We start from the raw sequence: 22,583 nt of genomic DNA on the forward strand, positions 1-22,583 counted from the left end.
GCTTCCAGCACCTTGTTGAATCTATGCCACGAAGAATTGAGGCAGTTCTGAAGGCAAAGGGGGTCCAACCCGTTACTACCATGGGGTACCTAATAAAGTGGCCGGTGAGTGTATATATATATATATATAGAGAGAGAGAGAGAGAGAGAGATCAGATATAAACTGTTATTTTAGTACACAGAAGATTATATATAAGTTTATTAACTTCTATTTACAGACACTAACACACAAAAACACACACGCGCGCACACACACAGTAACGACACAGACAGACACACCAACAATCAGACAAAACACACACACACACCAGACAGACACACACACACACACACACAGTCACTGATAGACAGACACACACACAGTCACCGACAGACACACTCTCACACACACACAGTTGACAACAGACACACTCTCTCACACACACACACACAGTCACCGACAGACAGACACACACAAAGTCACCGATAGATAGATAGACACACACACACACACACACACACAAACATACACATACTCAGTCACCGACACACACAAACACACAGACACAAGTAGGGACAATTTACTGTACTTATTAAAAAGAAAAAAACGTATTCGAAGTGTAAGGGAATTTTTAACAGGGGGATGTTACAGCTAGACAGCAGGTAGATCTAACCGTACCGAAGGAGCAGAGAAGCGGAGGAAGGTTCAGGTTTGGCGGGAGACGGCTCTACTGGTACTAACGGCTTTGAGGAGGGGGGAGAACGTCATCGGCATCATTAGATTTAAAAAAAACTCCCCGGAAGCACCTTGCAACATTACATTTAGCCATTTTAACAGAACAGCCAGGCTAAATTTCAAAATGAATGTCTAAATTATTAATAAAAAAAAGGCCTAATAAAGTATTTGTAAGTAAAGTTAACATGGAGGAAGAGTTTTCTCCTCTTTATAGAGTAACTGTCCGGTAACTTAAACAGTTAATCTGCTAATTGAAATGTCCGTGTTCACTAGGCGGTGAAAACACACTTTCTTTGAAGTGTCTTTGAAGTTGACAAAAACACACAAAACTCACCGAAACGTCTCCGTTTCTGTCTCCAGACTTTCACCGAAATATCTCCGTTAGTATCTCCACAGTTTGAGCGGGCGGCAGCTCATTTTGGTCCGAAAAAACGGTAATTTAGGGAGGGAGAATATTCTGCTCTGCAGCACGGCCGTTTAGTCTTCTGATTCAGCTGCTCTGAAGTTACAGGAGTCGGCAGGGGCGGGGCTATATAAAGGAGACCTACGGAGGCCCAGAGGGGGCGGGGCGATTTACAGAACGTGAGTAAAACATGTTTTAAAACTGCTGTTTATCTTATATTTATTAGATTATGTATTTAATGAAATCAATAAACAGAACTACTAACCTTTACCTGTGTCCATTTAATATTAAGTAAATATATAAATAAAACTTGTTTCTTTTAACAGTCACAACAAGCTTTACACAAAACAGAAAACAAATGATCACTTAAACACTATTTTTTCATAATAATTTATTAGATAACAATTAGTAATGGCATTTATACAGTTAAAGATTCAAAAGGGTTTTCAATAATACTTACATTAAATTATCTAACAATTTTAGATGTCATAGAAATGTATTTCATTATATCCTACATAAGTTTTGTTCTTTTTTTCAGCCACACACTATGTTGCAAAATATTATTTATTTCAAACATTGAAAATGTTAACAAAATGTATTAAAAGTAAAATACATGTAATTACCCAAAGATGTAGTTAGAATAACAATGTGTAACACATCTTAATGACTGTTATCCACAGAAAATAACTATAGAAGAATAGAAGAAAACTAGAGAACTATAGAAGTATAGAAGAGAACTATAGAACTGTGGAAGGATAGAAGAGAACTATAGAACTATAAAGGATAGAAGAGAACTAGAAAACTATGGAAGGACAGAAAAGAACAGTAGAACTAAGGAAGGATAAAAGAGAACTATAGAACTATAGAAGGATAGAATGATACAAGAGAACTAAAGAAGGATAGAAGAGAACTATGGAAGGATAGAAGAGAACTATGGAAGGATAGAAGAGAACTAGGAAACTATTGAAGGACAGAAAAGAACAGTTGAACTAAGGAAGGACAGAAAAGAACAGTTGAACTAAGGAAGGATAGAAGAGAACTACAGAAGGATAGAAGAGAACTATGGAAGGATAGAAGAGAACTAGAGAACTAGAGAAGGATAGAAGGATAGAAGGATAGAAGAGAATTAGAGAACTAGAGAAGTTTAGAAGAGGGGAAAAGATCGGAGCAGTGGGAATGATAGGGGAAAACACAGGAGCAGGGGGGAATGGGAGGGGAAAACACCGGAGCAGGGGGAATGGGAGGGGAAAACACCGTAGCAGGGGGAATGGGAGGGGAAAACACCGTAGCAGGGGGAATGGGAGGGGAAAACACCGGAGCAGGGGGAATGGGAGGGAAAACACTGGAGCAGGGGGAATGGGAGGGGAAAACACCGGAGCAGGTTGAATGAGAGGGGAAAACACCAGAGCAGGGGGGAATGAGAGGGGAAAACAGCGGAACAGGGGGAATGGGAGGGGAAAACACCGGAGCAGGGGGGAATGGGAGGGGAAAACCCCGGAGCAGGGGGAATGAGAGGGGGAAACGTAGAGACATTCCATTTTAAACCAAAACATAGTGGTGTAAATACTGTGGTCCCCTCTTTTCTTCACTTATGCTGTTTCCTCCATTGTTCTCTTTCTCCTCCTTTTTCTTTCTCTCCTGTTTCTCTTTCATTTAATCTTGTTCCCTCTCTATCCCCCCTTTTCTCTCTCCCACTTTTTCCCTCTCCCTTTCTTGCTTCTCCCTCTCTCCTCCCTCTTTTTTTCAGATCCTGAAGCACCTCGGTGAAGAGGTGCAGCTCCGCGTTGATCCTCAACATGTCGGCGCTCAGCCTGTCAATCAGATGCAGCGCTCTCTGACAGAATGCATTGTGGTTGGACTCCCAGGATGCATTGCGGCTGGACTCCCAGGATGCATTGTGGCTGGCCTCCAGCAGAAAATGTTTGAGTGGGTAGGTATGAGCTGTCCAGGTACGAGTAGCTCAGGTAGAGACAGGTGAGGAAGACGGCATGCAGTTCCTGCTCCAAAGATGTGTCCTCATCTACCGCCATCCGGCACAGCAGGTACACAAAGACAAGACTGGCAGGACTGGTGAAGACCTGGTCCTACAAGGGACAGACCTGTTAGAAACAAACAGGATAGAGACACACAGACATAGAATGTACTTCCTGCGGAAACTGAAGAAATTCAACCTGCCTCTTCCTTCATCATCTGTTATGCTGCTGCCACTGCCAAGGACAAGGGAAGACTGCAGAGTATCAATCCATCAGTAGAAAAGGTGATTGGCTGAAATCTGTCGCCGCTCCAGGACCAACACGCCAACTTTACTCTGAGGTGTGCTGGAAAAATTGTGGCTGACCCCCCCAACTTTAGCTGATGGGGGGGGCTGGTTGTGCCTTTGTCACCAGAATGACCAACAGAGAGATCTGTCTGTCACAGTGTCTCATTTTACAAAACTTTAACAGAATGAAGGAGGTTTTCACAAGGAAAATAATTTACTGTTTGCATATTTCCGGTACTATGTCAAAAAGGAGACACCTGATACCACACCAGGAGCCTCTATGGTCCACATCTGAGGACTGTGGGGCTGTTGAAGAAGAAAACCATCCCCTTTAAGTATCACCTTATGGAAATGAAACAGCACTGTTTTACAACTCAGATCCATAATGGGATGTTGAAACATTGAAATCTGTCCGATATCTTGTAAAAGAGTCTCATTTTTAAAGACTCTAGAAAGTGAACCTCCTTTCCTGCTATGCAACCACTAGATGTCGCTGTTCATCAAGAATAACCCACCATCATGATGAAGCTAACTGACTCCAGGGGGCTTCTGCTTTAGGTTTCCTCACATGCAAACTCCAAAAACCTTTGATGAAATTTCAAGAATCCTGGGATCACAACAGTTTGTGAAACAAAATGAGACAATCTAATGAGTCATGTGTTGTTTATTTTACAAGTACTCTTAACAGAGTTTGGAGCAATTGGAGTTCACTTGGACATCCAGATGCTGGGTTAGGGTTAGAGTGAGTAAGGGTGTGAAAAGACTCAAGTAAAGTACAAGTACCTCAACATTTTGACTCAAGTACAGTACTGGAGTAAATTGATTTGGTTAAGCCATAAAATGATGACTAAATCATACAGTAACTTTTATGAGATGGTAACATAGATAGATAAATTGGATTTAATTGAGGAAACATGTATGTTCTCCACTTGTTTTTTCTTACCTGCCTGGCTCAAAGGTATGACAAATGAATGTAGAGAACACACATTTGCTCAATTAAATCCAATGTATTTAAATAAACAAAGATAAATGTGCAATCAGTTAATCAGTAATGTGTGTAATGTATGTATGTGTGTAGTGCATTTATGTAAATGTGTCGAGGCTAAAACGCAAACGTAACCAAACTCAAAATCCAAACAAACCAAGCAACCTTGAGGAGGGAGAGCGAGAGAGAATGAGTCCTCATTAGCCAATCCCCAGATCCCAGCAACCAAAGGACTTAATAGGCCTAGGTACCATCCCACCACCCAAAGTGTTGGCAGCATTTGTACTCTTGGTGGTTCCTGCACAGCCAAAGGCACCATCCATGAAACTGTGTTGAACATTTCGCCCTGGCTTCATATGTGGCACCGCCCCTACACTAGCAACCAAACCAATGAGGCCAAAGAAATCACTGAGGCCATGTGCGGCCTGCCAAGTACCTCAGTGTGGTGGGCAGCGTAAGAGGCACACACCCTCGCAGGACAAAGCTGCTGGAAGCCAGAAAACCTTTACATTTCACCCAGCCACAAGATCAACCACTTCTGGTTTTGTAGGTTCTGTACCAACAGATTCAGATAACCCCCCCCCCCGCCCATTCTTTCTCCCATGCAAAAATGTTATTCAATTTTATTTTATTCAGTTCAATTTTATTTATAGTATCAATTCATAACAAGAGTTTTCCCAAGACACTTTACAGATATGTAGGTCTAGACCACACTCCAGAATTTACAAGGACCCAACAATTCTAGTAGTTTCCTACAGAGCAAGCAACAGTGCGACAGTGACAAGGAAAAACTTCCCTTTGGGAAGAAACCTTGGAAAGACCCAGGCTCTTGGTAGACGTTGTCTGACGGGCCGGTTGGGGTTAGAATGAAGAGTGGAAATAACAGTCACAAAAAACTAGTAATTTGTAGAAGTTCTTTGTAGTAGTTCATGGCATGGTAGGGCACTGTGGGCATTACAAATGTAGATTCCATAATGTGGACATTCTGTAAAAAGTTCTCTAAAATGTACTATCAATAACTTTCATAATATTGTAGGTATTGTACATTCTGTAAATAAATCTCTAAAATGTACAATTAATAACTTTGATAATATTGTATTTGTAAAATAAGATTTAATTTGCTTTTTAATTTAAATTACTATTTGATAACCCAATTACTAAAGAGTTGGGAGTGTTGGTATGCTTATTGGCTGGTGTTTGCATATTTGAATAACTGAAATAAGATGACAGAGCAATTTTTCACTTTTCCCAAAAAGCTGCTTAGAGACCCGTCTCGTCTGCAGGGAGATATTGCATTTTAACTTATTTAATGCTGGCTAGTGAAATTAATTATAATGCGTTAGATTTTAAGAATTACATTTTGTGAATTAAATATGCAACGTCACCATAGCACATGTTGAGGGCGTGCACTGCACTGGTAGAGTTAGCCAACAACTTCCCTTCCCACCGCTGCACTAACACGGCAGCGGCAGAGGCTTATCTAATGAGTGGAACAGATGCACAGCCCCTATCCCTCAGTCAACGAGCTGCACTGGAGCTGCTGGGAAGCCGCAAACCGAAGAACGCGCAGAGATGTCCGCGTGTGAGTTTGAATCGCTTGAGAAATCTCTGGACTCCCACCTGCCAGAGGCAGAGCTGTCAGAAGTGAAACGCATCTTATTCGGAAAGGAGACGCAGTGAGTTGTTGCGAGAGTAGCTATTTGTTTAACTGTGGTCGACCAGTTTTACTGATCATATAATTAGGCTCGTACGGAGTCCCCTTGGGGTTCGCTGAGTGCTCTCGGTTTAATAAACTGTGCGCAGGAATTAATACTGCAAATAGGAAAGATATTCTAAATACAGTCATACCTTAATTATAACGTGTCTCCTCCTACTTGTACTACAGCACTTATTGTTAAAACATAGGTTTGGAGACACCACCTTATTTAATCACTAAATTAATAGTTTGGTATCGGTGTTGTAGTTTATAGACGTGTAAGCACCGCCGGTGATTCGGTTTAACTGGTTTTTTAGTTAACTGGTGATAGAGGCAGATGTGGTGTAGGCGTGGCCTTTCAGGACCCATTCTCATCTAACCAGGAAATAAACATGCTGATCTTCTTTTAATGTCTATGCGCTGATCGCTTCGCTTCTTTTTACATTAATTTGTCGGCGTCTTGTGAAACTTGACTATAGAAACGAGTTTCTGAGCATGTGGTCCCGACAGACATGAATGGAAACATTAGTCGTTGTCGTTTCAAAATATCACCCGTTGTCTGGTGAGTGTGTCACTCACTGCAAACCGTGGAGACACCAAGGTCGACTTGTGATATTTACATTAGTCAACATTTCACCGTAAAACAACACTGTAGCTACATGTAATGTCTTGCTAAATGTCTGGGATTTTGTAATCTCTATTGTTGGAGCTAAATCCTGCTCCATTCTCAGGGTTCATTCAATTAGTAGTCAAAATCTCAGATGTTGAAATGTGAATCCATTTATTACATAGGATATCCTGAGACAAAGTTACCTGGATCCAGCTGTCGCAGCTCTCCCCTTCCTTTGTCTCGCTCTCTGGCTCTTGGACCCCTAGTCTTATCCACAAAGGGTGGGGTCTTTAGACCACAGTGATGTGTGTGTGTGCTTATTCGTTATCTTTTCAGTTGGAATGTGACTGAGAGTTTATGACCCTCAGTTCAGGAAAAGATCAGTGGGGGTAAAGAAAGACTGAAACCAGACTCAGGAAGCATCCCTAACAATCAATTCGGCTTCTAACACATTTAGGAGAGCTGGGTTATAACAAAATGTAGCAGAACATCTTATATTATAAAACAGAGTATTGCAAAATGCTATATACTATATACTACAACATACTTATAACAACAAACTTAATCCATGACCAACATGTCTTCATTTATGCTGAAATAATGCTTATACCGTTTAGCTTGAATGTATAATGCAAATCACACAAAGTTTAAGCACATATACAATTTTAAATTCCATCTGTAAAGGCCGTATTATTGAAATGGGGTTTTCCTCATGCTCTGAGTCAGAAAACTCAACTGCAGTACACAGCTTTCCAGTTTCACTTCTAAACGCTTTTACAGAGGTTTTTGTTCAGATGTCATTCACAGCCTAATTTATGGAACATTTATACCTAAAAACGTGGCAAAAATTGATTATTTTATGGCTGTTGACACCATATTCTGATTAATGCAGTGATAAAAGGATGGATCCAAAATAAAAAAACCTCTGTAAAACCGATTGACTCATATCTGTCAACATAATAAAAGAACAATTTGGAATCATACTACGCCTTTGTGTACATTTATTCTAGGCATAGTTATGTCAAATTACACGTATATCTGGAATGATTTTCTTTTCTTTATTATGGATATCTGAAATTAAGATAACTATTAACAACTGGATTGTACATCTGAAATTGTGTTTCCTAATAATTATATTGCAGATATTCAGACATTTAATAAGATAAGATTGACTTTATTGAACCCACACTGGATCGAACTGCTGCCACTTCAAGTCAAGTCAACTTTATTTGTCACTACAATATGTGCCTGACATACAGAACATTTGAAAATACTTTTCTCTCCAACCCACGGTGCAATATATGCACTTGTCTTATCTAGATGAATGAGTTGGCATAATTGATATTAAATAATGTTGTAGTGTTGAGCCAGTCGCTTTTAACTTAACACATCTAGCCTACAGAAATATAATACATTTCTATTTGAATTGCCTATAGATGTATAGCCTCTCAAATTAATCTGAGGAGATGACATTTTGCCACAGCAGAAGCTGTCTCCAAGCTGTGTTCAGCTGAGTGTAACACCTCATATAGTTTATGTTTAATTTACAGGCTGTTTTGAAGTATAAACAGATTTGAATTAACTTGCCATGCTAGAACGAAGACTGACAACATGGGTGGCTGTGTCGATGCCTGCTCACAACTGGCTACTACAAACGCAGTGTTTTCCAAACGTTTTTTCGTTATCACAGTTATATTTGTAGCCTATCATTCCATTATTAATCTGACTTCAAGTTGATTTGAGATGCTTTGATACGGAGATAAGTGAAACATACTTTTTGAGGTGTTCGCACATGTAATGTTTGCGGAGATAGACGACTCATGCCAGATTAACTTGTGTCCCTTCGATCACGTTGATTGTGTTTTCTATTTAATTCTGCATCATTGTTGCATCATTGTTATGGTAATCCAAACTACACATTACTACTCATCATCACACTTGGACACGAGTCACAACTGTCAAACTCCCAATGTAGAGCCATTTGGATATTAGGCTAGCTAGTGCAGGTGTGGAAAGGTGAAATATCAGGCTTGTGCTCGTGTCTTTGTTTTTAGCTTTTTTGTTATTTATAATCGGTTGGGCACAGTTTTACAACTAATTTAAGCGTGGATGTCACTAAATAATCTATATAATCTGTGTCCGTGGTTTGCAGTACAGAGAGCGTGGTAGAGACGCAACGTTACACTCGCCAGACAACGACTGATATTTTCGTAAGGAAAACGGCTCATTTGTTCATATATGTCTGATCGGGCCCAGAACTAGTGTCCCAGCAACCCGTTCCTACCGTAATGTTTCATAAGACCCCAACACATGAATGGGAAAAAGAGGCGAATGGATCGGAATTGTTAAATGCAGTGGTGCAGCCCCGCCTTCAAAACATATCACCAGTTAACTCAAAAAACAGTTAAACCGAAAGACCAGCCAATTCCAGCAGCCTTTAGGCTGAACAGGAACTCCAAGAAACATTGTGGTCCGATTTGGATTTAATAAAATGTTATCAGACCCAAATATCAGCTGGTACAGAGTTTCCAGTTGTTTTTTATCATGACAGAGTAATGTCAAAATTCTCTGCGTGTGATCTGTTAATAAACAACACTGAATAGATTTGCACTACTCCATTTGCACTACTCCACTTGTACACTTGCACACTTTGCAACATGTTGTTTAGGACCTGTTGTCCTAAAAACACTTCGGAACACATTTCTGCTGCTCTTACATAACTGGCACCACTATGCTACCGCCTGACTTGTTGCACTATTATGTTATATTTACTGTCTATTGAATGCATAATTGCACATTTTTATTTTCCTCATTGTATGTCTTTTTATTTTTACTTTTAGGGAAACGTAATTTCAATCTCTTTGTATGTTTTGACATGTGAAGAAATTGACAATAAAGCAGACTTTGATTTAGTCTCGCTGACTTCTAAACCTAACTCTCAGCCACACATGTGGTTTACACAGAATTAGTCTTTAAGTCAGACCAACGGCAATTAAATTTAAATGGACTGTTCTTTTATAGCGCTTTTATAGTCCCAATAACTCCTCAAATTTTTTTTACATAGTACAGGAACCATTCATACACTGTGGCCAAGGCTGCTATACAAGGTGCCACCTGCTCATCAGTTACACACTCACACTCTGATGAGGTAGCATCGGGGTAAACTCAGGGTTCAGTGGCTTGCCCAAGGACATTTTGACATGGGACTGCAAGGCCAGGGATCGAACCACCAGTCTTACGATTGGCAGGCAACCGCTCTACCACTGAGCCACAACCACCTCAATTAAAGTGTCAAGATTATGAAAAAGAAATCCCTTTTTCTGGGATTTGGGGGGTTAATTTTACATCAAAAAAACTATCCATGGTGTTCTTTGTGAGATCTGGTTTCTGAATGTCCTCTGTCTTCATTCTCCGGGTGAGCTGTTCAACATCTGCACGGCTTTCTACGTAACTAGAAATGAGGTGGATAACCATAGCATGCTAGACAAGACAATTGGTGTCTTCAAAGGTTGGATTTTCTAAATATTTGGGAATTAAGGCATTAAGATCAATTTCCAAAATATGTTTTATTTCTTCCTCTTTTTATTCAACTTTAGCATGGGTATGTAAACTTACCTATCTACTGTCCATGTGTGACTCCAAACAAAGATAGTACAGAAGTGAGATGTCTCACTCTGTAGCTAAAACAAGTGATATGTCTCACTCTGCAGCTAAAACAAGTGGGATGTCTCACTCTGTAGCTAAAACAACTGAGATGTCTCACTCTGTAGCTAAAACAACTGAGATGTCTCACTCTGTAGCTAAAACAAGTGGGATGTCTCACTCTGTAGCTAAAACAAGTGAGATGTCTCACTCTGGAGCTAAAACAAGTGAGATGTCTCACTCTGGAGCTAAAACAAGTGAGATGTCTCGCTCCGCAGCTAAAACTAGTGAGATGTCTCACTCTGTAGCTATTTATGTTTATATTATGTGCTTTATGACTGATGTATGTTTGCTGCTGTAACAGCATAATTACCCATTTTTTTGTGAATAATAAATATCTATCTATCTATCTAAAACTAGTAAGATGTCTCATTCTATAGCTAAAACTAAGGAGATGTCTTACTCTGTAGTTAAAACAGAAACCCAAACACACAGGGTGGAAACAGGATCTGCAGCATGGAAACCTATTCTGGTACAACCTCAAAATACAATTATGAACCTGAAAATGAACAGAACATGGCCACTTTGAAATCACTCCGATTCCAAAACAATAAAAAGTTTATATAAAACTTATTTAAAAAAAATTAAATTATTAAATTAAATTTGGGTAAATTATGAACCAATCGGCTTTTAAATCAGCTGAGAGGTCAGCGTTTTCCAGCATGCTCTGGGTCCGCATGGGTCTTGCAGTCGGTGAAAAGCAGAGCAAGTTGCGATCAAGTTGTGATCAAATCGGACACAAATCTAACCGGCATGCAACGGCGGCTGTTGCAGATGATCCATTCTGCACAGACCTGGTTCTTCTCGAAGGAGCCTACTAAGAGAATCTGCATCTCAGAACTACGGGCGCCTTGATCTCATGAGCTTATCGTTGTCTACGTTTGCATGACCTCAGAGCAAGTCGAAATCAAGTCGGACACAAATCTTGCCAGCATGCATTGGGCGGTGATTGCCGCTGATCGATTCTGAGCAGACCTGGCTCATCTAAAACGAGCACATTTTCTATTCAATTTGTTCCTGGTAAATTATTACTCTGTTGTGTGGACTTTGTTCAGCTGTGTAAGATCTGCAGTGTTCAACACACAACCTTTTAACCTGTAGAAAGAAAGGATTACTCATTAAAAGGTTTAAAACTTTCTAGTTTCTATGTCCAAGTAGGCCTCTTGCTACACTTACACTTACAATAACCCTTATTGGGTAAAAGCACACAGGCAAAAATTGGGGAGAGGCAATAATCTAGAGCTCTGTTTCTTTATGAGTCACATCTCCAATTATACTCAAGGAAAAATAATGCACTAAAGAAGTAGGGCTGCAAATAAATTATTAATCTGCATATTATTTCATTGATAATTTGTTTTGTTTCCGTCACAGGAAGTTGGACCTGCCTGCATTTGCTGGGAGTGCTGCTGCTGAGCGTGACTTTGAGCTGAAAGGTTACAGGTTTGAAGCTGCACAGGAACAACTGAGGGCGCCAAGAAGGATTCGTGTGGGACTCATTCAAAACCACATAGTTCTGCCCACTGATGCTCCCATCCTGGACCAGGTCAGGACTCAGACACGAGATAAAACAGGCCTGTCTTGGTTTCAGTGGGATGGAGATGGACAAGGTGCTATGCAATGACCAATCTGATTGGTGGGGTGCTAACCCGGAAATGAGGATCGCCTCTTAAAGTCTGACAAAAATCTTTTAAACTGAAATTGTCCATCTGAAATGAAAACATATTCAGCAACCGTGTGGCATATTTTTCGCTTAAAATGTCTTCAGAACCACTGTTCAGTGAACTATTTTCGTAAAATATCAGATCGTATTCCGAACAAGCCGCCATGATGGTCTGGCTTTTAAATCTGGCACTTTTTTGACCAACTGCCTTTTTTTGTCGTAGGTCGGGCATTGGGTCAGTGTGTCACAGCCTTAACAGTCACTCGTGTAAACCCTCTGCTTGTCTCCACCACAGGTCAATGCCATGCACAGCAGGATTGGTGAAATGGTTGAAGTGGCAGCCATGTGCGGTGTAAACATTGTCTGCTTTCAGGAGACCTGGAGTGAGTGTTTTAATGTGTCAGAACTAGGGCTTCGATATTTTTATGCATCGACTGAATTGCTTCCTTAGTATTGCGTATTGAAAACTGTCTTGTCCGTCATTGCCAAATATTAGGGGTGATCCGAGTATCCGGCTGAAACGAGTATCCGGTACCGAGTTGCCGAGTGCAAGTATTTTACGAGTAATATGAGTCAATATCTGTGCTCGGATTGAATACAACCCCTCAACTGGCCGCGCAGCGTTCTGTGATAATCACAGAACAGAACAGTGAACTTGGGTTTAAGACAAGCTGCTCGGTTTAAATGCAACTCCCGTTGCGTCTCTGCCATCGGAGATTTTTTTTTTGTACTGTCAGCCGCCCCCCGCCCGCTCTCTCTCTGTGTCTCTCTCTTACTCACACACACACACACACACACACACACACACACATACACACACACACACTCATTTACCTGGTGTGAAAAAATAAAAATAAAAAAAAGAACAAGAACAAAAAAACAAAAACAATCACACTGATAATAAAAAATAAAAAGTTAAAAAAAGACAGTTATATTGAGTATGAAAACTCTTGGTCATTAAATTTTACTTCATAATTGCAACAGCATGTGTTGTATTCATTGTTGCAACACCTGTATATTGTTTGTTTGTTACCATGATAACACCATTCATCTGAAGCTTGATGCTGTCATGTAAATAGTTTTCAAATCAGCAATAAATATAACAATTTTTGATCAACTCATATCAATTGCATGCTTAAATAACATACCGGTTAAAGCCCCGCACATTTCGAGAGAGAGCCCGACCCACTTCCAGTGTAAATTTGACAGCTTTCGGTTTAGGCCCCGCCCAGTCCGAGTACGGATCCGGATACAGATAATTCATGTGGTATACAGATACAGATACAGATACAGATAATGCTGTACTCGCTCATCCCTACCAAATATGATTACCTAAGGAGAAGATCTCATCAATGTCAGTAGGCCAATAAGCATACAGCATGCTTGTACCATGCTTGTGATTGGCTGTCTAATAATACACGGCATAGAGGAATACAAGGAAAACTCCACGCTACGCACAGAAGCGTGGCTCACACATGTTGTGTTGTAATGTCTTTTTGTTAAAAAGGATTTACAAAAAAAATTGAAGAGATCATCTTCAAGTCTTGAATGATACCCAGCCCTAGTAAGAACTGCACATCACATATTGGCCAATTAACAAAACTAACCTTTCATTTGCTGTCCCCAGCCATGCCCTTTGCTTTCTGCACCCGTGAAAAAGAACCATGGACGGAGTTTGCTGAGTCTGCTGAAGTAGGAACCACCACACGCTTCTGCCAAGAGGTTAGATTACAGAGGTCTGCCACAGTGCAATATGTTTTACTACAGATCCCAATAATAACAATGTGATTCTATCATTAGCTGGCTAAAAAATACAACATGGTAGTTGTTTCTCCAATTCTGGAGCGAGAGGGGCTGCACAGCACTCTGTGGAACACAGCAGTGGTGATCTCAAACTCTGGAAATGTGCTGGGAAAGAGCAGGAAGAACCATATTCCCAGGATTGGAGACTTTAATGAGGTTAGTGTGTGATTTCCATACATGCACCTGTATGCAATTATACGAAGTGCTTTGTTCACTGTGTTTCTTTTACATTCAGTCTACGTATTATACGGAGGGCGACACTGGCCACACAGTGTTCCAGACACAGTTTGGTAACATTGCTGTTAATATCTGCTATGGGCGCCATCACCCTCTCAACTGGTTCATGTACAGTATGAATGGAGCGGAGATCATCTTCAACCCCTCAGCTACTGTTGGAGCTCTCAGGTAATATACTCATTGGAGTAAGTAATAATTTAATAACAATAATATATAGATCCCCAGTGTGGAAATTATAACTCACACTCTGTTTTGTTAGTAATCACTACACACAGTCCTAAAATACACACACACACACACACACACACACACACACACACATACACACACATGCTTAGGACCTATTCATGCAATAATGTAGAGATGTTAGGGTGAATGGGCTGCCAGTGCTGGACCAGTGCCTTGAGCAGTTAGGGGGTGCGGGGGGGTACGTTGCCTTCCTCCTGGCCGTGCCCAGTAGGTGAACTGGCATCTCTCCAGCTACCAGCCCACACGCCGTGCTTTGGTCCGGAGAAAACGCAAAAGTGGCGGTGCGTCTCTTTTTTTATTTTGTGCTAATACAAGAATTTTTGGGGGGGGAAATCTGTGTGCATTCGGTGTCACAAAAGTGTGTGAAATTCGATGTAGTATGTATACCAGGCGGCTAGGTGGTAGTGTGAAGGACTGACACACAACAGCACCAAGTCCGCGCGCCTGTGTAGACCCTTCCTTCTTCTTCTCTCCCTAGTAGCTCGAAACCAAAACACAGCAAAGCGAACAACTAAAAGCTGTTAATTTTGTCTGGACAGACGAGGAGGTGGAGTTATTGCTCCAAACAACCTCAGATTCCAAAGGCACAACAAGGCGTTGACCGGGAGTCCCGCCAGTCAAAATATATAGATATATGGACCGAATGCTGTTGCTATATATTGTACCGCACAGAATTTATTGTAAGTAATTGTTTTTTGTACATCAACACTACTGTTTTTTTTCTTGTCTACAGTGAGCCCATGTGGTCCATTGAGGCGAGGAATGCAGCAATAGCTAACCACTGCTTCACTTGTGCAATCAACCGTGTTGGGACGGTAAGTCAGTCTCTAGAACTGCAATCATTCGCAGAGGTCTGATAAATAACAGCCTTTTTATTTGGCTTTAGTTACTGGGGATACATATAGTAAGTAATATTGTACGCACAATATTCCAAGCATGTTCATACCCAATGACTAGAAGTCCTTGAGTTACAATAAACAGCCATTGCACCACACACACACAGTTAGGGTACTGTCAGCTGCAACCCCTGAACATTCAGAACTTCCTGAAGGAGTCAATGTATTAAAATGCTATCTATTTGCATATAGACTGTGCAACAGTCCCTGTGATTGGTGTGCAAAGTCTTCTCTATTTAGTAGGACTGCACAATATGAGGAAAATATCTATCTGTGATTATTTTCCCTGATATTGCGATTGTGATATGATTCACAATATTGGAGGGAATGATCATTTATATAATCGTTCTTATTTTCATTGAAATGTATTGACATTGAAAGAAATTCAAATAATTATAGTGTGATTTATGTGAGGATCTGTACCCAACAAAGATTTGTTCTGTAGTCTGTAGGATACGATTAGTCAAACTACACGGTACCACCTTCAGAAAGAAAGCCTGACGGTGGTGACGTCTACTTGATATACGTACATCTGGATTTTCCTCTGTTGCTAACTACTTCTGGCCTCTACTTAAAATGGATAAATGTATGTCCTAATTTAATATTATCTTTTTTACAGTGACAGTGTTGACATATTGTTTTGACAGTAACAATATCAATCCCACGAATGTAAGAACATTTTTAGAACAGTAGCTTGACTGACCTTGCAGCATGTAGTATATCTGGAGGGTGGACGAGGGGGTCCTTAGGAATATAGTTGACCTTGGGGTTGCCTGATTTTATTGTTTTTTTATATATATCTGACTGTGTTGACAAAAACGTGGTACACATTTTGATCAACCACAAAAGAGTACAGGTTGATGAATGTTTTCATCTGGTGATTATTTTATTCATTTTAAAAACTTTTTTTTTATCAAACTGAATTGATAATACCTTGTTTAAGGTTTGAAGTGATTTTGTGGTTAATGAGCTCAGGTATAAAAACTATAACTCATTACATTAAAAAAACTAACTTATGAAAAAAGTTTGCATTCGTGCAAAAGACCCTCAAATGATTTACCCTGATTATTTATATTCATCAACAAAATTAGCACTTTTCTAATGGGACATGTTTCCCCAAGTTCTCAAGAAAGTATACAACACTGATATTATCCTAAAGACTATGTACACTCCCAATTCTTTCCAAAATTGGAAGCTTCATAGCAATAGACTGTGGTAGCTAGGGCCCTCTTCAGGGGTCTTCACTCAGCTCAGTCATTGTTGGGAGCCATGAGACTTCATGTTTATCCGTGTATTTCACACAGGAACATTTCAAAAGTGAATTCACATCTGGTGATGGAAAAAAAGGTAAGACACTTGTTTCCTAGAACTGAAAAATTTGCTTCATTTTCAATTAGTTTCTTTAACTTGTAAATATGCATTAGTATGTTTATTCTTACGGATAACCTGAATGTTTTGTGATGTTGCAGTATTTATTTTATCTATAAATGTATTTGTGTTTTCCGAGTCTGTCATGTGTGGTCCTACATACAGTATTTCAGTACACCTTAGAGCTCTCTTGACTTTTGCAGCTCACCATGACTTTGGTCACTTCTATGGATCCAGTTATGTGGCTGCTCCTGACGGCAGCCGCACCCCAGGGCTCTCCAGGACCCGTGACGGACTCCTGGTGGTAGAAATGGATCTCAACCTGAACAGACAGATCAGCGACAAATGGAGTTTTAAGGTAAAAACTAACTGGGAACTACATATGTTGCCTTCCCGTAGGTCACGTTTTGACATAATTTAATGCTACATCTACACTGCAAGAGTTTTAGCTCCAGTAGCAGAACTAATCTCAAGCCATATATCCGCCGAATTTTACTCTTCCACCATTTTGCGTTGGAATTTTAAACCCCGATGGATTTATGGGGTAAATCAAGACAGCTAGCTAGACTATCTGTCCAATCTGAGGACTATGGTTACCTGGTAATTATACCAGTAAATAGCTTCACTTTATTTTCTGAGCGCAAAATTTGCCGGATGACACAGTCTTCTGACCATAGACATACTGAGAAATCCAGAGAGCGCTGTGTGGAGCTGGTAGTCTTAGTTTGCTTTGTAGCAGCTCATTTGGCCATGGCCTTGAATGTAACCGGTGTTCATTAATGTACAAAAGTGAGGCACTAAAGCTTTAAACAAAAAACTGTAGCTGTCCCAAAAAGTGTAGCTGTCCCATAAAGGTCTATGTGTTCCTGCAGTGATTGGTTGGTTGTATATTAGACCTACTTGCTAAAGAGACAAAGGTTTAAAGAAACTTTGTAATATATCAACAACATTGTGTCAAAAAACCAATTTATTCTCCTGAACTACTGTTAATCTATGTATGTACCTTTCTTTGCAGATGACAGGGCGATATTCTGAGTATGCAGAGGAACTCACCAAGGCTGTCAGACATGACTTCAAACCCAACATAGTTAAGGAGTAGATAACATTCTATAGTAGATTTAAGTATGAAACAAACCAAGTTCAGTTCTTTTCTTTCTCCCTAAAGTTGGGGATTGTTTTATTAGAAATAACCCTTTGCAATGTAAAGTCTCTTTTTTGAGGGGTCCTTTTTCTTCTGCATAGTTTGTCTATGCATAATTTGTTTGTAAATCAGATTGTTGACCTTTTCTTGGTTCCATCAATTTATGGCAGAACACTAAATTCAAAGTAAAACCACTGTTCTTTATAAGTGTATAACTTACTTTTTTGAATTTCATTGTTGATCCAAGTAAGGTTGTAGCAGCTGAGTGCAATGAATTGAACAAGGGCTTGTTTTATTGCATATGAATTGAACTTTTAAAAAATTACTTGTCTTAAAAAAATGAACTTGGTCTTGCTTAATAATAGACAAAATGCCCCAAATTTTGTATCCTGATATAACTAGTTTCATACCTTCATAACAGTATACATCACGGTATAGGATGTTTTCTGGTAATTCATTCAAATCAAAAATCTATATGAAAATAGCACAAGGTAAAGCCTATTTTTGTTCAGTCCTGTATAAATTAAATTCTTAATACTATGAATGCAAAGTACTAAGAATTTTGTCATGCCATTGAGAACTTTACGGCAATTTGAATATAACGCTCAAGGATCAGGACATAACATGTCCAAATGTTGTAAATGTTGTCCGATACACATCGTCCAGCCCTAACCACGCTTTAAGGTCAAAAAGTCATCTGCATTATTGTCATTAGAGGCACCAATGGAAATTGTTATAATCATGAAATGATCCAATGAAAACATGTAGATTATTCTGTCTAATTAGATAGATGCCCTCTCAGGATTGTGTGGGCATCATGGGGTTTGAAGAATGTGGTTGACTGACAGCTCCGTCACTCTCTACTCCACTTTGTCGCAGCTACAGCGGGAAAACCTTACATCTTCATTTTTCTTAGCACAAAGAGTTTGGTGACCTCACATCAAAATGTACAAACATTTTATTAAGACAATTATTAATTATTCAATTCATAGATCATAGAGTGCTGATAATCTACTCGATACAATTTTATGTTAATATGCTTTAGGGAAAAAAAGGTTGGTTGGACTACTGACATTTAAGATAACTGTGTTTGTGATTATTAAATCCATCCTCCCAAGAATCACATTAGTTATAGGAGGCTCATAACAGCTGGCTAATATTGGAATGGCCTATATTAATAACATGTATGATAAAAGAGCCCATATCAGATTGTGCCAATCTTTGGCAAAATGTAAGTATAAAATTAGGGAAATGTTTCAATTAAATAAATGACAAGGGTGAAGCATATGTTCAAATCCTTTTATCACAACATATAATAAATGCACCTCTATGTTTAATTAAAAAAAATTAGGTTTGTGCACTTTGTGGCTTAAAATGTGTTGTTTGTTCTTCCTCAAAAAAACAACAACCCGGAATACATATTTTTTTATTTATTCAGAAAAGCAATTACATGGTTCATTTATTTATTTATTTAAATAGCACATAATTATGTCTTGTTTAAAGTGTAGTGCAAAAACATATACACAATACCAAAAAAAGTGACAATGAAGAAACGACCTAGTCTTGACAACAAAGACATGAGTCAGAATTACTCCTTTGTACTGCCACTACTCTTTGTCCAGCATGTTGCCGTGACACCAAAACGCCAAGCTGTTTCTTTTCTCTCCAGTTTACTGAATGAAACTGATGAGTTCATGTTTCAGTCAATCCGTTGTCCATGTTCTTCTACAGGCAGATTGAGTTCCACAGACCAACTTTGGGCTTTTGCATTGAACTAGTTGTCATTAGACACACGTCACACTTTAGAGCAAAAATTACCTGAGACTCACAAAACTACTTCCTGTATTCCCTGTCAATAGAATCATGAGAATAAAAGATGACGGGGAGGTGAGTTGCAAGTATTTCTTTTAAAAAAGGCAAGTGGAGGTGAGGCTGGTGGTGGTTGATGAACCTCTTAAGGACTTCAACACTTAACAGGACAAATAAATTAGATACACTAAAAGGTTGTCATCATCAGCCCTGAAATATGCGCACACTATTTCTTGGTAATTCCTATTCTATTAGTCATAAATCCCACATTTTATCCCCTGCAGTTTCAAAAATTTCAAATACTCACACTTTGAGATTTCAACAGCTCCAATATGGGTCATTAAAATTCAACGATGCAACGATTCAAAGATGCAATAAAATACATTTGAACTATCTGCTTATCTCAAAAAAGTGGATTAAAAAAATAAATTCAACTTAGATTATTCAAACTCCCAGTTGCTGATATTTTACAGGTTGAATGGTACTGACTGTGTAGGAGGGAATACGAGCGGTGAATCTGCAGCAGTCATGTCGTCAGTTGGGCTTATTAGCACCGGAGAGGAGGGCCCAGGGAATCTGCGACAACTGACACCAGGGTGAGCCACAAGTCCGAGACTGTCTAACCTGCAGCATCAGAAGACCACTACAATGATGAGCTGAGGAAGAGTGAACTCCAAACCCATCCTTACTTTCCGTCAACTCTCCTTAAAGACCAACAGGATATCCTCATCCGTCCCATAGCTCCGCCGAGCCTCCTCAAAGTTACTGACGCTGGTGCAGCACACCCCTAAATATAACACACACACACAACTCATTACTACAATAGCAGTCAAAGGGTTATAGTAGTTCAAGAATCAGCTAATTGTCTTTTTTTTTTTGCCACTAGCAGTGTGTCTGTTTTTGTTTCCTCTAGTGTCACAATGAGGCTCACATGAGTGAACTGTCTCAACATCTATTGGATGGATTGCCCTGAAATTTGATACTAGACTATCTGTCCAATCTGAGGACTCTGGTTACCTGGTCCTCAGATCTCTGCTGGGTAAATCCAGACAGGTAGCTAGACTATCTGTCCAATCTGAGTTTTCTTTTGATGACTAAAATAACTTCTGAACTTACACTGATCCACCAAAACAAGTTCTTTCCCAAGGCTATATTGCAGCAGCACAGTGGCTCCGTCCGTCGCTTAGGACCGTCCAAGATGATTGTGATTGGCTTAACGAAATGCTAATTAAGGAGAGCACATTTTTCTCCCATCCCTGAATGCTGTTTGGACTCACCAGTCCCTGCTCCACAGCACTGTGAAGTAAGGTCTGGCAACGCGAGGCTGCTTTTCACAATGCACCCTCATTTGTTCAAAATGTCAATGATCTCAAAAGGTTGGCTATTCCAAAAACTGTTGTTGATTGTTTTTAATGCAGAGTTAAATTATCTTAGAGTTAACAACCAAAAGAAATCATACTAAAATAAGCTTTGATCTAAGGCTGCAACTAAAAATTGTCATTAATTTTAGTTTTATATTTATCGATTAATTGTTAAGTCAAACTGTCAGAGCCCAGGGGTGAAGACTAGGCCTGCATTTTTCAGGGAATAATATGAATCCCGAATAAATTAATAATTTTTTAGCTTAGAATTGATGTCACGATTCTCTGCCACAATGTCTTTCTCCGTAACTGTAATGTTTATTGCACAATTGAACCATTACAACAACAAAATATTTTTGTTGTTGAGTTTATGATGCAGTCGGCTTGTAAAATCAATTGAGAATAAAAGTCTTTGAAAAATCTTTTTTTTAAAAAGAACAAAAAACAGTTTGAAGGTATTTAAAATTAAATTGTGACTCAAGATTGCGATTTTTTTCATGATTTATTGTGCAGGCCTAGTGAAGACTTTATATTTTAAGTTTTGTCAATAATGTCTGTAATTATTAATTATGAAAAGCCAAAAGTCCTAAATTGAAACGGCAGTGTTTGCTACATAAATGACCTAGACAATTAAACGAGTATTAAAAGGGTTGATAATTATTTTTCTTTTGATCAACTTGTCTGTTAATCCACATAAGTTTTCAGCACTACTTTAATCTTAAAAGACAACTAATATCCCCTTATGTGGCAAAAAGGGGCAACAGGTGTCAGGGCATCCAAGTCCTGATGTAACAAATGACAACATTACTTGGCATTATATTTTTAAAACCTCTGATATTAAATCTATATTTTAAAAAAAACTTCACGCATTTTTTTCAGAAAAACTTTTTTAACATTTCACTTAGTGAATTCCAGTTTTGCAACATTCTGCCTGTGCTTTGGACATATGAGATTACTCACGGTCTGAATATGCAGGGTTGTTGTAGAAAACACAGCCAGTGGTCCTGTTGAAGCCACACAATACCACAAAGTGGCCCTGGTACTCTGGCTTCCTGCAGAAACACTTCTGGCCCACAGGCAGGAAGCAGCAGTATTTGACAGGCGAGGAGCACAGTTCACATGTCAAGACAACAGCGTTGACCAGCACTATGGCAACGTGGCCATGCTCCAGATGAGCCTGGATTTCCTGAACTGTCACAGAGCTATGTGAGAAGACATCCACAAAGACAGGTCATGTGTTAGATCTACTTTATCTAAGGCAAAAGCTGGTCGCTTGTCAAAGTGAGTAAGTATTAACAGCCAAACTCACCATTTCTTTACCACCACACCTTTACTCTCTGCTTTTAGGAAGAGCTCATTCACTCTGTCTTCTTCTGTATCAAAGTGTTTCTTATAGAAGGACTGCAAACCATACCAAAAGACAAAGCCACAATCATATACACAGAACAACACAATCTTAGTAGGACAGTAGAAATGGTGTACACTCAGCAAAGTACCTGATTCCTGAAGCCCTTATCAACACCCAGGGTCTGCGTTAAAAAGCAGTGTTTGATACCCAGATGGCACATGAGGTAGGCCAGGTCAATAGTCCACACACTCTCTGTCAGCTGGAGCTCCCAGCATGCTCTCTGAAACTCCTCATCACTGACTGGATGGAGGTACCTGCAAAATTAGACAGTTAGCCTGTGA

The 22,583-nt window shown here is 39.6% G+C and overlaps 2 protein-coding genes and 1 pseudogene across 3 annotated transcripts in view; 1 reads left to right on the forward strand and 2 right to left on the reverse strand.

Annotated features, from left to right (window-relative positions):
- Nucleotides 1-2,684: 2,684 nt before the first annotated feature.
- On the reverse strand, nt 2,685-4,685 carry LOC117944438 (annotated as a pseudogene).
- Nucleotides 4,686-5,791: 1,106 nt separating this feature from the next.
- Nucleotides 5,792-18,179, forward strand: upb1 (ureidopropionase, beta). The gene is made up of 10 exons (XM_034872349.1): nt 5,792-6,038; nt 11,742-11,913; nt 12,326-12,413; nt 13,658-13,752; nt 13,831-13,989; nt 14,069-14,238; nt 15,053-15,134; nt 16,520-16,562; nt 16,787-16,941; nt 17,599-18,179. Exons 1-10 carry the CDS (start codon nt 5,935-5,937, stop codon nt 17,680-17,682), a joined length of 1,152 nt encoding a protein of 383 aa, XP_034728240.1. The 5' UTR covers nt 5,792-5,934; the 3' UTR covers nt 17,683-18,179.
- Nucleotides 18,180-19,153: 974 nt separating this feature from the next.
- gucd1 (guanylyl cyclase domain containing 1) overlaps nt 19,154-22,583 on the reverse strand; it is a 9,839-nt gene continuing 6,409 nt past the window's right edge. The window contains exons 2-5 of one of the 2 annotated variants that reach the window (XM_034872357.1): nt 22,391-22,556; nt 22,204-22,295; nt 21,855-22,096; nt 19,154-20,320 (exon numbers count right to left, since the gene is read on the reverse strand). In XM_034872357.1, the coding sequence (XP_034728248.1) occupies nt 20,229-20,320; nt 21,855-22,096; nt 22,204-22,295; nt 22,391-22,556 (592 nt within the window). In that variant the 3' untranslated portion in view covers nt 19,154-20,228. The remainder of the gene's footprint in view (nt 20,321-21,854; nt 22,097-22,203; nt 22,296-22,390; nt 22,557-22,583) is intronic. The other variant, XM_034872356.1, reaches the window with a different exon arrangement.

The sequence above is a fragment of the Etheostoma cragini genome, chromosome 5 (genome assembly GCF_013103735.1).
Source record: "Etheostoma cragini isolate CJK2018 chromosome 5, CSU_Ecrag_1.0, whole genome shotgun sequence".
NCBI lineage: Eukaryota > Metazoa > Chordata > Actinopteri > Perciformes > Percidae > Etheostoma > Etheostoma cragini.

What these genes read in the sequence shown, in the direction of transcription:
- upb1 (XM_034872349.1), top strand. Translation starts at nt 5,935, where the DNA reads ATGTCCGCGTGTGAGTTTGAATCGCTTGAGAAATCTCTGGACTCCCAC. An exon ending in TTATTCGGAAAGGAGACGCA is followed by an intron (nt 6,039 to 11,741) that starts GTGAGTTGTTGC and finishes TTTCCGTCACAG; the next exon opens with GAAGTTGGACCTGCCTGCAT. An exon ending in ATCTGGTGATGGAAAAAAAG is followed by an intron (nt 16,563 to 16,786) that starts GTAAGACACTTG and finishes TGACTTTTGCAG; the next exon opens with CTCACCATGACTTTGGTCAC.